This window comes from Bos grunniens, chromosome 8 (assembly GCF_055505025.1).
Source record: "Bos grunniens cultivar Pamir isolate PY7600 chromosome 8, Bosgru_T2T1.0, whole genome shotgun sequence".
NCBI lineage: Eukaryota > Metazoa > Chordata > Mammalia > Artiodactyla > Bovidae > Bos > Bos grunniens.
In genome coordinates this window covers 480,041-493,959 of record NC_141172.1, presented here as the reverse complement: position 1 = coordinate 493,959, position 13,919 = coordinate 480,041, and the positions used below count along the sequence as shown (strand labels likewise).

Genomic DNA, 13,919 nt, shown 5'->3' with positions numbered 1-13,919 from the left:
TTAACTATTTTCAAATTTAAAAACAAAAGACATTTTGGAGTCTTATCCCCTAGTACTTAGGAGTGTGACCTTCTTTGAACAGAGTCTCTATGGAGGTAACCAAGTTAACACGAGGTGATGAAGGTGAGCCCTGGTCTAATGAGACTGGTGTCCTTATAAGAAGTTTGACAACAGGGGCGTGCATACAACAGGGAGACGCCATGTGAAGACCAAGGCCGACATCACAGTGATGCAGCCACAAGCCAAGGAACGTTGAAAATTACCACACACCACCAGCATCTAGGGGAGAGGCCTGGAACAGATTCTGGGTCACAGGTCTCAGAGAGAACCATGCCTGCCAATGTCTTCATTCTGTACTGCCAGCCTCCAGACCTGTCCTTTGTCTCTATCATCACTTTAAACAACATACAGCTTCCAGCACAGAGGAAGTACTCAACAAATGTTTAGAGAATGACGGAGTCCAGAACACCTGGCCTTATAATTCATTCTGTGCCCAAGAGTCCTAAGCCAAGCCTTTAAAAGGCAGCCTGAGCTGCGAACCTTGATCACTCATTCCTCCTGCGGTTGCTCCTGACAATTTCAAAGTCTAGTCTCTTTGATTTTCTAGCAATCAATCATCTCTTCAGTTTTCAGCTTCTGATCCTCAGGTGAGCTGTCCCTAGATTAGCCCTCACCTACCCTTTCCCACCACACTGGCCATTCTTTGCCTTGATTTTCCAAGCACAACCTCAGGTCCCCTGCATTCCAGTAGCTGCTCTGATGGGCAGGAGGGGACATGAAGCCTGACCATGTGAGTGGGACTGACCAGCAGCAGAAGAAGTCTTTCCTGGGCAAGAATTAGGTGGCAGGACTGATGTGGATCCTTGCTTTGTTTTCCTAGTCTTCAACCACCAAAGGACGGGCTTGGTACTTGGAATCCAGAATGAATTACACACGGTTCATCACAGCCAAGAGTGCGGCCAGAAAACCTTATTCCATCAGAGTCATGTGTGAGTCCAAGCTGCGCCCCTCTCCTCCAGACCGAAAGTGGAGGGGAGGAGGGTCCCACAAAGCAGCTCCAGGCTGGGTGAACCTGGCTCTGTGGAGACTTGACACAGATGTCAGGCTGAAATAGGCAGGAGGGCAGTAAATCAGCAACAGAGAGAGACCAGGCCGCAGTGGGCATGTCCTGGTTAGGGTCCAGGAGGCTCTTCTGGGCACAGGAGGTGGGGTTCAGCACAGCCTGCAGACATGTGCAGAGCAGGGAAGGTGGGTACACAGGACAGAAAAGCGGCACAGGGAGCCTGGCGAGCCGGGAGGGGCCGAGTGGAGGAGGGTTTTCTGTTTCTGTGGCCCCTGGCTTACTGCCTGATCAGCCGGCCTTCTTAGCTTCACCTGTTGATTCCTTATTTCCTCCACCAGTGAGGTCAGCCCAGAAAAATTCATCTTCTATGTTTCTTTCAGACTAGCATTCTATCACTAGACATTATTACACTGTAAAGTTTTATTGACTTTAAAGCAACATACTGACCATCTCTGTTTATGAAAGTCTTCACTGAAAGTGTTTCTTCTTCTCTTCCACGTTGTTTAAGATGAGAAATTGGACAAGGCCCCGAAATCTGTCATCTCCTTGGCGACTGGAGTACCAAACCCCAATATGTTCCCTTTCAAGACTGCAGTTATCACCATAGAAAACGGGAAAGCTATCCAGTTTGACGAAGAGTTGATGAAGAAAGCACTGCAGTATTCTCAGAGTGCTGGGTCCTGTTCAGTAGATAATTTAACTTACTCGATTCATTTTCATAAGCAATGTTCTACAGCCAGCTGACAATGTTACTTGTGTCTTTTTAATTGGATAGTCAGTAGGTAGGAAGGTTTGAGGAAGAGTTAAAAGCAGCAAGGACACTGACAGCTTAACACCACTACTGATTGCTTCTAAACCATACATAACTAGGAGAAGGAGAGAAGGCTTTTGAAGGAGATTATCATTTGAGCTGAGACTGGGGGAAAAAAAGTGAAACGGGATAAAAAAAGAAGATAAGCTAACTGAAGAAGCAGCGTAGGAGAAAAGAGGAAAAAGATGATCCAGGAAGCAGCCATTTTATTTCCTGGGGGAATTTTTCACTAATTATATTCCCATTGTAAACAGGCAGCTGTGCAAATATGTTGCCTGAAGTTCAGATGTATTTAGATTCATAAAGGCAAATGGAACGAACATTCAAAGGCTTTACTTAGCTGATCTACTTCCAGTGATGAAGGGTAACCTATGAGTATCAATTATACCTTATTAAAGCCTGTTTCCTCTGTGATTAAAGAACAATGCATGTTGGGTGAATAAGAATTGAATTGTATACAATGTACACCTACGTTTTGTTTTTTGTTTTTTTTTTCATGATGCAAAGAACTTAACCTGGGCTTCTGAGTATCCTAAGAAAATCTCCCTAAGGAAAACAAAACAAAAAGAAAAGAAAAATAAATTATACAGGAAGTGCTTAATATAAAAGAAAAAGTACAGGCTTTGGACTAAGAAAGCTGTAGATTCAAATCTCAGCTCTTTTACACCAACCAATTAACTTTATGTGGATTTCTTAATCTCTAAGTGTGTTACCTTGTCTTTTAAGTAAAGATATTAATATCGTCAAAAAGCATTTGAAGATTTTTAACTCAAATGTGTAAAATTGCCTGGTATGAAGTCACCATTTAGTTGCTGTCTACTACCATTCTGATTTTCACTGTCAATTTTTAAATGCATTTATGCTTTAGACTCCCAGAGCTGTTATCCTGGCTAAAACAGTTACAAGTAAAATTGCATAATCCGCCCACCATCCATTATGCACCCAGCCAAGGACAGATGGACATATGTGTCACATGTGGCAGCCTAGAAGGTCTCTATAAGGTAAGACTGGAGGGAAAGGGCACCCATGGCAAGAATCTAACATGTGCACCCATACAGCCATCTCTCCCTTAACCACAGAGCAGCATGTTTTGTGGGACACCAGGTCTTCACCTGAATCATAAGTAGAACTTGAAGACATGCACCAGCCTGATTTCTCTTAAACAGAGAGCCCAGAGCTCTGAGTCCTTCGGATAAGATTCCCCGCAGCTTAGTGAGCACGGATCAGTTTCATGTGGCTCAGAGATTCAGGCCACATTGAGTTAGGCCGTGGTTATGTCTGTATGACTGTTTAATTCCTCGAGGGTGCGTCCTGACCCTCCTGAGCTGAGGCCTCATCCCTTTGTGTGTCTGCTGCTGCCATCGTCTGTACCAGCTGCCTCTTGTGCCCCCTCTCCCTCTTGGCTGTACTTCTCCAGATCTAAGGGTACGTCTGGTCTGTGGCTGACCTCTCCTCTGCGTTAGCGTCTTCTCTCTCTCTCTCTGTTTGTCTGTCCCTCTCTCTGCCTCTCTCCTGGATTCCAGGAAGTCCACCAAGGTAACCACCACTGGGGGTTCCCCTGATAAAGAGACTGCGTATATAGTTCTCAGTTTCATATATCTTTTTCTTTTCTTTTTCTTGAATAAGTAGTCCTGGATAAGGAGATTCTGTATTCATCTGCACATCTAGCTTAAAGTAAGACTCTTATTTATATTAAGCCAGAGTAGTTTTCTTGTTCCTCTTATGTATAAGAGGAAACCTATAATCTGGTTACTTTTAATGAATTTTAATTCAATTATTATTCCAGAATAATGTATTGAAGCAATAACACTTTAAAACTTCCTCCCTGTTTTATGACTTAATTAGGACAAAGACAAGGATAAGCTGCTGTTTGAGGTGTTTTGTTTTTGTTTTGTTTTGTTTTGTTTTTGAAGAGAAATATTTGTGATGCCCCAGACCAGTAGGAAAAAAGTTCTTTTCAGTGAAATACCTTTCCTAGAAAGGTACACCATGAGCCTTTTCTTCCCCTACAAAAGATGCTCTGGAAAGTTTCTTCTTTATCCATCTCAACATTAGTCCTATCTAAGAGGAAGATAGCACACATGGCCAAAAGCATCAGTTACTCACTGGTCACAGCCATGCGCTTACAGAGGCCTCCTGGGAATATGGTTTCACATTTCTTCCATTTTGCCCTCCAGAATAAATATTATTTTAGGTGCACAAGTCTCAGATAATAAACAGCACTCACTCCTCATTTAGGATATTGGACTTTGTCATGTCCCCTTACCAACACAGGAAATGTTGGTCATGAGGTTTTCATCTGATCCATAAATTATACATGGATTTGCTTGGTCCTAGGAGGTCGTGTAAAATGTAAATCAACTAACTTGTCAGAGGAGGCCTGTGTTTGTCATAAAATGCCTAAAGCTCATAAGGAATAGTAAATGGAATATCCTAGGCCAAATCAGGAAAGAAAAGTCAGATCTTCTATCTCAATGGATACTGGCCGTGATGCTTGTCAAGAGCTCTAGGTTGTTCAATGACACCGAGGAGAGGCTTGACCTGGGGCTGATGAAACATCACAGGGTAGGCAAGGATGGTTCTGTGCCTTGTGTAAGATTCGTTGGAACGGACCCCTCTGATTCAGGCAGGGAAAATCTCTGTCTGGCTCTGCTGATGTCCTGAGGCATCACAGGGTCCTCAAGATCTGCTCTGATTTGCAGGCCTGGTCTCCCTTGACCTCCGCGTCTCCTGAGCCCTTGCTGAAACCGTCCTCTCTGGAAACTCCCCCGTCCTTGCCCTGCCCACCCTGCAGTGTCCATGGTCCACAGGAGCCCCGCAAGACTGGGCCTCGGACCTCTTCCTTTCCCACACACACCTCCCCTGGGCATCACGCCAGGTGCCCCTGCCCACGCCTCCATCGCCAGGCGCCCTCCACATCCACGTGTCCACCGCCCCCAGTGACCTCACCCCAGGCTGTCTCAGGGGCACCTCACACCAAAACACACTCAGCTGCTTCTCCCTCAGAACAGACAACATCGGGGGTGTTTTCCAGTGAATGACACCCCTCCCATCACCTCCTTGCTGTACAGCCAGGAATCTAGAGGCCCCTCCTTACCCCTCCTTCTCTGCTTCCCCTCAGCCCACACTTGTGTCCCTTGCTACTGGTTTCCTCAATGCCCCTCAGCTCTCTTCAGCTCCACCACCACCACCCCATCCAGACCACCCTTGCCTTTCCCTGGGACTGCAGCAAAAACCTCCCAAATGAGCCTAAAATCTTCCCGGACTCCACCTGTATTCTCACTCCTCTCTGATACTTTGATCTTGAAGCCAGAATGACCTTCTCAAATGCCTGTCTGATCTCATGACTCCTGGGTCCCGCCCTCTACTTAAAACTCTCCCTGGCTCACTTGTCCAAAGGCCTCCATGGGATGCTCTCTGCCCACTTCCTTCTGACCTCCCTCCACTCTCCTCTTCACACTCCACCTCCAAGCCACAGGATTCTTTCAGTTTCTCAGATGTGTACCCATCCTCACCTCTTCCCCAACTCTTCACTTCCTCAAAGAAGCCTTCCCTGAGTACCCCAAGTCTGCCGAGTGCCCAAGCCCTCCTACAATGAGCACTAGAACACTGGCATCTACACAGCAGTGCTTATGACTGATTTTACACGCATATTTATCTGAGTAGTGTCTAGCTCAGTGCTCTAGCACCTTCATGAGGGTAAAACCATCCTATATAATCTTTACTTTCTCTCCATACATTACACAGGCCTGGCTTATATCAAAGATTTAAAATTTTTTCAAAGAATGCATAAATACACTTTAGGAGCCAAACTAGTTATTTTTTTTCAACCTAGAACAGAGGTTGGCAAACTATGGCTTGAGAACAAAACCAATCCTTATCTGATTCTGTAAGTAGAGCTTTAGTGTATCTCAGCTTATGCGCTGTCTGTGGCTGCGTTCTCACCACAAAGGCGGAGATGAGTGGTGGCAACACGGACACCGGGGCCCACAGAACACGCCCTATCTGGCGTTTATGGAACACTTGCCAACTCCTGCTCTGGAACCCTGAAAGTAAAAGTGAAAGTCGCTCAGTCGTGTCCAACTCTTTGTGACCCCATGGACTATACAGTCCTTGGAATTCTCCAGGCAAGAATACTGGAGTGGGTAGCCTTTCCCTTCTCCAGGGGATCTTCCCAACCCATGGATCAAACCCAGGTCTCCTGCATTGCAGGCAGATTCTTTACCAGCTGAGTAACAAGGGAAGCCAAAGAATACTGGAGTGGGCAGCCTATCCTTTCTCCAGCAGATCTTCCTGACTCAGGAATCAAATCGGAGTCTCCTGCATTGCAGCGGATTCTTTATCAACTGAGCTATCAGAGACACCCACTCTAGAACCCTAGTGAGCTCAAAAAAAAAAAAAAAGTTGGAGGGGGTGTTCTAAGACTTGAAACTATATTTTCCAAGCTAACCTGTGTTTCTTTCGTTAGGTGTTTGAAATGATCATTAATCCTGGAGATAATATCCTTGTAAATGAACCTGTTTATTCAGGAACGATTCATGCTGTGAGTACATAATCTTACAAAAGGCAAGTCTCTTTCTTATAATAAAGAAAAAGAAATCACCACACCTTTAAAATTAGTTGCCCACTGAAAAATAAAATAGCATCTTTCTTTTGTAAAGAAGAGAAGTTTTAGTATAAGGAAAATATGCTAAACATACCCTCTGATTTATACATTTCTTTTGACAAAATCTAAATGTAGATGTGCTAAAATTCAGTCAGGAAAATCATGTCCCATTTTCTTAGTATTTCATTTGAAATGCCTCTTAATTTACAAAGACATTTTTCATTACTGTATATATTACCACATGTCTAAGACAAATCATATGTCAATGTAATATAACTAAACCTATCAGTATGATCAGGACTTTCATATCTAGTGTTTATTATAAGACTCTAGACCCAGAATAAGGAGGCAGATCACCTGCTCTGCTGGGCCCTGCTCAGAACTCAGCACTGTCTGGGGTACAGTTCTCTGGGGTTGATGTGAACACAGTCAGAGAAGCAACCACAGTCACAAAGAATTAGAAATGAGACCATATGTTGAATGCTTTTAGGAACCATGCTCTTTCCTGCAGAAAGAGGAGACATGAGGATTGTCCTCAACTACATAAAAGTTAGCCGTGTCACAGAGGAGTTAGATTTGTCTGTGTGTGTCCTTAGGTTGACAGAACTGGAACCAAAGTGTGGAAACTACAGGGAAGCAATTTCAACTCAATGTAACAACTTTCTAACCCTCAGTCTTACCCACTCTCTGAGGAATAAGGCAGGCCCATCACTGCAGGTGCTCAGAGAAAGCAGCCAGACACAAAGGAACAAATATTGTATGATTCCGCTTATACAAAATACATAAAACAAGCAAATTCATAGAGACCAGAAGTTGATTGGAGGTGACCAAGGACTGTGGAGGGGGAAATGGGGATTTCTTGCTTAGTGGGCACAGGGTTTCTGTTTGGAGTAATGAAAAGATTCTGGAATTAATAACGATGAGAGTTGCACAAACTGTGAACATAATTATTCCCACTGAATCACATGCTTTAAAATGGCACGTTTTTTAGTAATATATATTTTACCAAAACTTTTAAGTGAAAGTGTTAGTTGCTCAGTCATGTCCGCCTCTTTGTGACCCTATAGACTGTAGCTCCCCAGGCTCCTCTGTTTATGGGATTCTCCAGGCAAGAATACTGGAATTGGTTGCCATTCCCTCCTCCAGGGGACCTTCTTGACCCAGGGATTAAAACTGTGTCTCCGGCATTGTAGGCAGATTCTTTACTGGCCAAGCCACCAGGTGTGCTGTGCTTCAGGTCCGACTCTTTGAGACACCATGGACTGTAGCCCACCAGGCTCCTCTGTCAATGGAGATTCTCCAGGCAAGAATACTGGAGTGGGTTGCCATGCACTCTTCCAGGGGATCTTCCTAACCCAGGGATCAAACCGGGGTCTTCTGCATTGCAGGTGGATTTTTTACTATCTGAGTTAGAAGGGAAGCCCTTTTAAAACTAAAGTAAAATAATTGCCTTTTCGTTGTGATTGGAGACTAATTATTAACAACCTTCCTAAATTCATAAGGTCACTTTCACTTTTCACTTTCATGCATTAGAGGAGGAAATGGCAACCCACTCCAGTGTTCTTGCCTGGAGAATCCCAGGGACAGCGGGGCCTGGTGGGCTGCCGTCTATGGGGTCGCACAGAGTCGGACACGACTGAAGTGACTTAGCAGCAGCAGCAGCATATATGTAAAATCGCATCCATGTAAATAGCTGGATGCACATACATTGTCACATGCCAAAACACAAATCGTACGAGCCTCTGAGGGAAGAGGCTGAAGTTCCATGCACATTTATCTCATCGCCCAACATCAACTTCTTGTATTCATGTAGACGTGCTTGGAAAGTCTAAGATCTTTTAAATTTGCTGCAAATATGGTCTAGACTATTCTCAGTGCATAAGTATACATTTGACCTCTACTAACTATGTTTGCTTGTCCCTTGAAAACTATTTTTCTGAGAAGCTAATCTTAATTATTATTATTTTTAATTTTATTGAAATATACTTTATTAACAATGTCATTTTAGTTTTAAGTATACAGGAAACTGATTCAGATATATATATATATGTGCATACATATATATATATATTACAATATATATCTGTTCTTTTCAGATTCTTTTCCATTATAGGTTATTATAAGACATTGAATATAGTTACTTATGCTATATAGTAGGAAATTGCTGTTGATTTTATATATTGTAGTATGTATATGTCAAACCCAAATTCCTACTATATCCGTCCCCACATTTCCCCTTTAATAACCACAAGTTGTTATAATATGTCTGTAAGTCTATTTGTTGTGTAAAATAGTTCAAAATAGTTTATTTGTATCATTTTTTAGATTACATATATGTGATATCATATAATATTTGTCTTTCTTTGATTTACTTCACTTAGTATGATAATCTCTAGACCCCATGTGACTACAAATGGCATCATTTCATTCTTTTTTATGGCTGAGTAATACAGAAGTGGTCAAACAGGAGACGGCAAGAGTGAATGTCGACATTCTAGGAATCAGCAAACTAAAATGGATTGGAATGGGTGAATTTAACTCAGATGACCATTGTATCTACTACTGTGGGCAGGAATCCCTTAGAAGAAATGGAGTAGTCATCATGGTAAACAAAAGAGTCCAAAATGCACTACTTGGATGCAATCTCAAAAACGACAGAATGATCTCTCTTCTTTTCCAAGGCAAACCATTCAATATCATGGTAATCCAAGCCTGTGACCGAACCAGTAACGCTGAAGAAGCTGAAGTTGAACAGTTCTATGAAGACCTACAAGACCTTTTAGAACTAACACCCAAAAAAGATGTCCTTTTCATTATACGGGACTGGAATGCAAAAGTAGGAAGTCAAGAAACACCTGGAGTAACAGGCAAATTTGGCCTTGGAATACAGAATGAAGCAGGGCAAAGACTAATAGAGTTTTGCCAAGAGAACGCACTGATCATAACAAACACTCTTCCAACAACAGAAGAGAAGACTCTACACATGGACATCACCAGATGGTCAACACCAAAATCAGATTGATTATATTCTTTGCAGCCAAAGGTGGAGAAGCTCTATACAGTCAGCAAAAACAAGACTGGGAGCTGACTGTGGCTCAGATCATGAACTCCTTATTACCAAATTCAGACTTAAATTGAAGAAAGTGGGGGAAAACCACTAAACCATTCAGGTATGACCTAAATCAAATCCCTTATGATTATACAGTGGAAGTGAGAAATAGATTTAAGGGACTCGATCAGATAGAGTGTCTAATGAACTATGGACTGAGATTGGTGACATTGTACAGGAGACAGGGATCAAGACCATCCCCATGGAAAATAAATGCAAAAAAGCAAAATGGCTGTCCGAGGAGGCCTTACAAATAGCTGTAAAAAGAAGAGAAGCAAAAAGCAAAGGAGAAAAGGAAAGATATGAGCATCTGAATGCAGAGTCCAAAGAATAGCAAAAAGAGATAAGAAAGCCTTCCTCAGTGATCAATGAAGAGAAATAGAGGAAAACAACCCAATGGGAAAGACTAGAGATCTCATCAAGAAAATTAGAGATACCAAGGGAACATTTCATGCAAAGATGGGCTCGATAAAGGACAGAAATGGTATGGACCTAACAGAAGCAGAAGATATTAAGAAGAGATGGCAAGAATACACAGAAGAACTGTACAAAAAAGAGCTTCATGACCCAGATAATCACAATGATGTGATCACTCACCTAGAGCCAGACATCCTGGAATGTGAAGTCAAGTGGGTCTTAGAAAGCATCACTATGAACAATGCTAGTGGAGGTGATGGAATTCCAGTTAAACTATTTCAAATCCTGAAAGATGATGCTGTGAAAGTGTTGCACTCAATATGCCAGCAAATTTGGAAAACTCAGCAGTGGCCACAGGACTGGAAAAGGTCAGTTTTCATTCCAATCCCAAAGAAAGGCAATGCCAAAGAATGCTCAAACTACCACACAAGTGCACTCATCTCACACGCTAGCAAAATAATGCCCAAAATTCTCCAAGTCAAGCTTCAGTAGTACGTGAACCATGAACTTCCAGATGTTCAAGCTGGTTTTAGAAAAGGCAGAGGAACCAGAGATCAAATTGCCAACATCCCCTGTATCATGGAAAAAGCAAGAGAGTTCCAGAAAAACATCTATTCCTGCTTTATTGACTATGCCAAAGCCCTTGACTGTGTAGATCACAATAAAATGTGGAAAATTCTGAAAGAGATGGGAATACCAGACCACCTGACCTGCCTCTTGAGAAACCTATATGCAGGTCAGGAAGCAACAGTTAGAACTGGACATGGAACAACAGACTGGTTCCAAATAGGAAAAGGAGTACATCAAGGCTGTATATTGTCACCCTGCTTATTTAACTTATATGCAGAGTACATCATGAGAAACGCTGGGCTAGAAGAAGCACAAGCTGGAATCAAGATTGCCGGGAGAAATATCAGTAACCTCAGATATGCAGATGACACCACCCTTATGGCAGAAAGTGAAGAGGAACTCAAAAGCCTCTTGATGAAAGTGAAAGAGGAGAGTGAAAAAGTTGGCTTAAAGCTCAACATTCAGAAAACGAAGATCATGGCATCCGGTCCCATCACTTAATGGGAAATAGATGGGGAAACAGTGGAAACAGTGTCAGACTTTATTTTTCTGGGCTCCAAAATCACTGCAGATGGTGATTGCAGCCATGAAATTAAAAGACACTTACTCCTTGTAAGGAAACTTATGACCAACCTAGATAGTATATTGAAAGGCAGAGACATTACTTTGCCAACAAAGTTCCTTCTAGTCAAGGCTATGGTTTTTCCAGAGGTCATATATGGATGTGAGAGTTGAGCTGTGAAGAAAGCTGAGCGCCAAAGAATTGATGCTTTTGAACTGTGGTGTTTGGGAAGACTTTTGAGAGTCCCTTGGACTGCAAGGAGATCCAACCAGTCCATTCTAAAAGAGATCAGTCCTGGATGTTCATTGGATGGACTGATGCTGAAGCTGAAACTCCAATACTTTGGCCACCTCATGTGAAGAGTTGACTCATTGGAAAAGCCCCTGATGCTGGGAGGGATTGGAGCAGGAGGAGAAGGGGACAACAGAGGATGAGATGGCTGGATGGCATCACCAACTCGATGAACATGAGTTTGAGTGAACTCTGGGAGTTGGTGACGGACAGGGAGGCCTGGTGTGCTGTGATTCATGGAGTCGCAAAGAGTCAGACATGACTGAGCGACTGAACTGAAATGAATATAGAAGTAGGCCTTGTTCAATGAACAATGCAAAGAAATAGAGGAAAACAACAGAAGGGGAACGATCTTCAATAAAATTGGAGATATCAAAGGAATATCTAATCCAAAGAAGGGCACAGTAAAGGGCAGACTAAAGACGTTGTAGAAGCAGAAGAGATGGAAAGAATAAACAGAAGAACTGTGCATAAAGATCTTAATAACCCAGATAACTATGATGGTATGGGCACTCACCCAGAGCCAGACATTCTGGCATTTGAAATCAAGTGGGCCTTAGGAAAGCACTGCTATCAATAAAGCTAGTGGAAGTGATGGAATTCCAGCAGAGTTACTTAAAATCCTAAAAGATGATGCTATTAAAGTTATGCACTCAATATGTCTGCAAATTTGGAAGACCTAGCCATGGCCACAGGACTGGAAAAGCTCAATCTCCATCCCAATTCCGAAGAAGGGCATATTAAACAAGATTCAAACCATCAGACAACTGCACTCATCTCCGATGCTAGTAAGGTTAGGCTCAAAATCCTGCAAGCTAGGCTTCATCATTATGTAAATCAAGAACTTCAAGATTTTCAAACTGAGTTTAGAAAAGGCAGAGGGACCAGAGATCAAACTGCCAATATTGCCTGGATCATAGAGAAAGCAAAGGAATTCCAGAAAAACATCTACCTCTGTTTCATTGACTACGCTAAAGCCTTTGACTGTGGATCATAACCACCTGTGGAAAACTCTTAAAGAGATGGGAATACCAGACCATCTTACCTGTCTCCTGAGAAATCTGTATGCTGGTCAAGAAGTGACAGAACCTTGTATATAACAACTGACTGGTTCAGGATGGAGAAAGGAGTACGACAAGGCTGTTTATTGTCATCTTGTTTATTTAACTTATACACAGAGCCCATCGTGAAGAAATACCAGCCTAGATGAGTTACAAACTGGAATTGAGATTGCCAGGAGAAGTATCAACAATCTCAGATATGTGGATGACACCACTCCAATGACAGAAAGCGAAGAGAAACTAAAAATCCTCTTGATGAGGGTGAAGGACAAGAGTGAAAAAGCTGGCTTAAAGCTAAATATTAAATAACCAAGATCATGGCATCTGGCCCTATCACTTCATGGCAAATAGAAGGGGAAAAGGTGGAAGTACTGACAGATTTCCTCTTCTTGGGCTCTAAAATCACTGCAGATGGTGACTGCAGCCATGAAATTAAAGACAATTGCTTCTTGGCAGGAAAGCAATGAAAAAACCTAGACAGTGTGTTTAAAAGCAAAGACATCACTTTGTCTACGAAAATCCATATAGTCAAGGCTATGGTCCTTCCAGTAGTCATGTATGGTTGAGAACGCTGAGTGCTGAAGAAGTGATGCTTTTGAACTGTGGTGCTGGAGAGTCCCTTGGACTGCAAGGAGATCAAACCAGTCAATCTTAAAGTAAATCAACCCTGAATACTCATTGGAAGGACTGATACAGAAGCTGAAGCTCTAATACTTTGGCCACCTAATGTGAAGAGCCAACTCACTGGAAAAGACCCTGATGCTTGGAAAGATTGAAGGCAGAAGGCAAAAAAGGTAACAGAGGATAAGTTGGTTGGATGGTATCACTGATGCTATGAACATGAACTTGGGCAAACTCCAAAAGATGGTGAGGGACAGAGAAGCCTGGTGTGCTGCAGGCCATGGGGTCTCAAAGAGTCGGACACAACCTGGTGATTAAACAACAATATTCCACTCTATATATGTACCACATTTTCTTTATGCATTCATCCCTCAGTGGACATTAGGTTGCTTCCATGTCCTGACTATTGTAAATAGTGCTGAACATTTGTGTGGATATATATTTTTTAATTGTCCCAGAGTGGGATCACTGGATCATATATGTAACTCTATTTTTAGTCTGTTAGTGAACCTCCATGCACTTCTCCATAGGATCTATATGCTTTACATTTCCATCAACAGGGTAGGAAGGTTCCATTCTCTCCAAACCCTCTCCAGCATTTTATTTTATTTTATTTTATTTTTAAACTTTACAATATTGTATTGGTTTTGCCAAATATCGAAATGAATCTGCCACAGGTATACCTGTGTTCCCCATCCTGAACCCTCCTCCCTCCTCCCTCCCCATACCATCCCTCTGGGTCGTCCCAGCGCACTAGCCCCAAGCATCCAGTATCGTGCATCGAACCTGGACTGGCAACTCGTTCCAT

The 13,919-nt window shown here is 42.6% G+C and overlaps 2 protein-coding genes across 11 annotated transcripts in view; one reads left to right on the top strand and one right to left on the bottom strand.

Annotated features, from left to right (window-relative positions):
• Positions 1-13,919, bottom strand: part of LOC147366544 (uncharacterized) — a 204,795-nt gene that overhangs the window by 82,568 nt on the left and 108,308 nt on the right. The window lies entirely within an intron of this gene.
• LOC147366546 (kynurenine/alpha-aminoadipate aminotransferase, mitochondrial-like) overlaps positions 801-13,919 on the top strand; it is a 36,798-nt gene continuing 23,679 nt past the window's right edge. The window contains exons 1-4 of the mRNA XM_086414193.1: positions 801-989; positions 1,572-1,740; positions 2,743-2,875; positions 6,343-6,417. Coding sequence (XP_086270319.1) covers positions 923-989; positions 1,572-1,740; positions 2,743-2,875; positions 6,343-6,417 — 444 coding nt within the window. The 5' untranslated portion in view covers positions 801-922. The remainder of the gene's footprint in view (positions 990-1,571; positions 1,741-2,742; positions 2,876-6,342; positions 6,418-13,919) is intronic.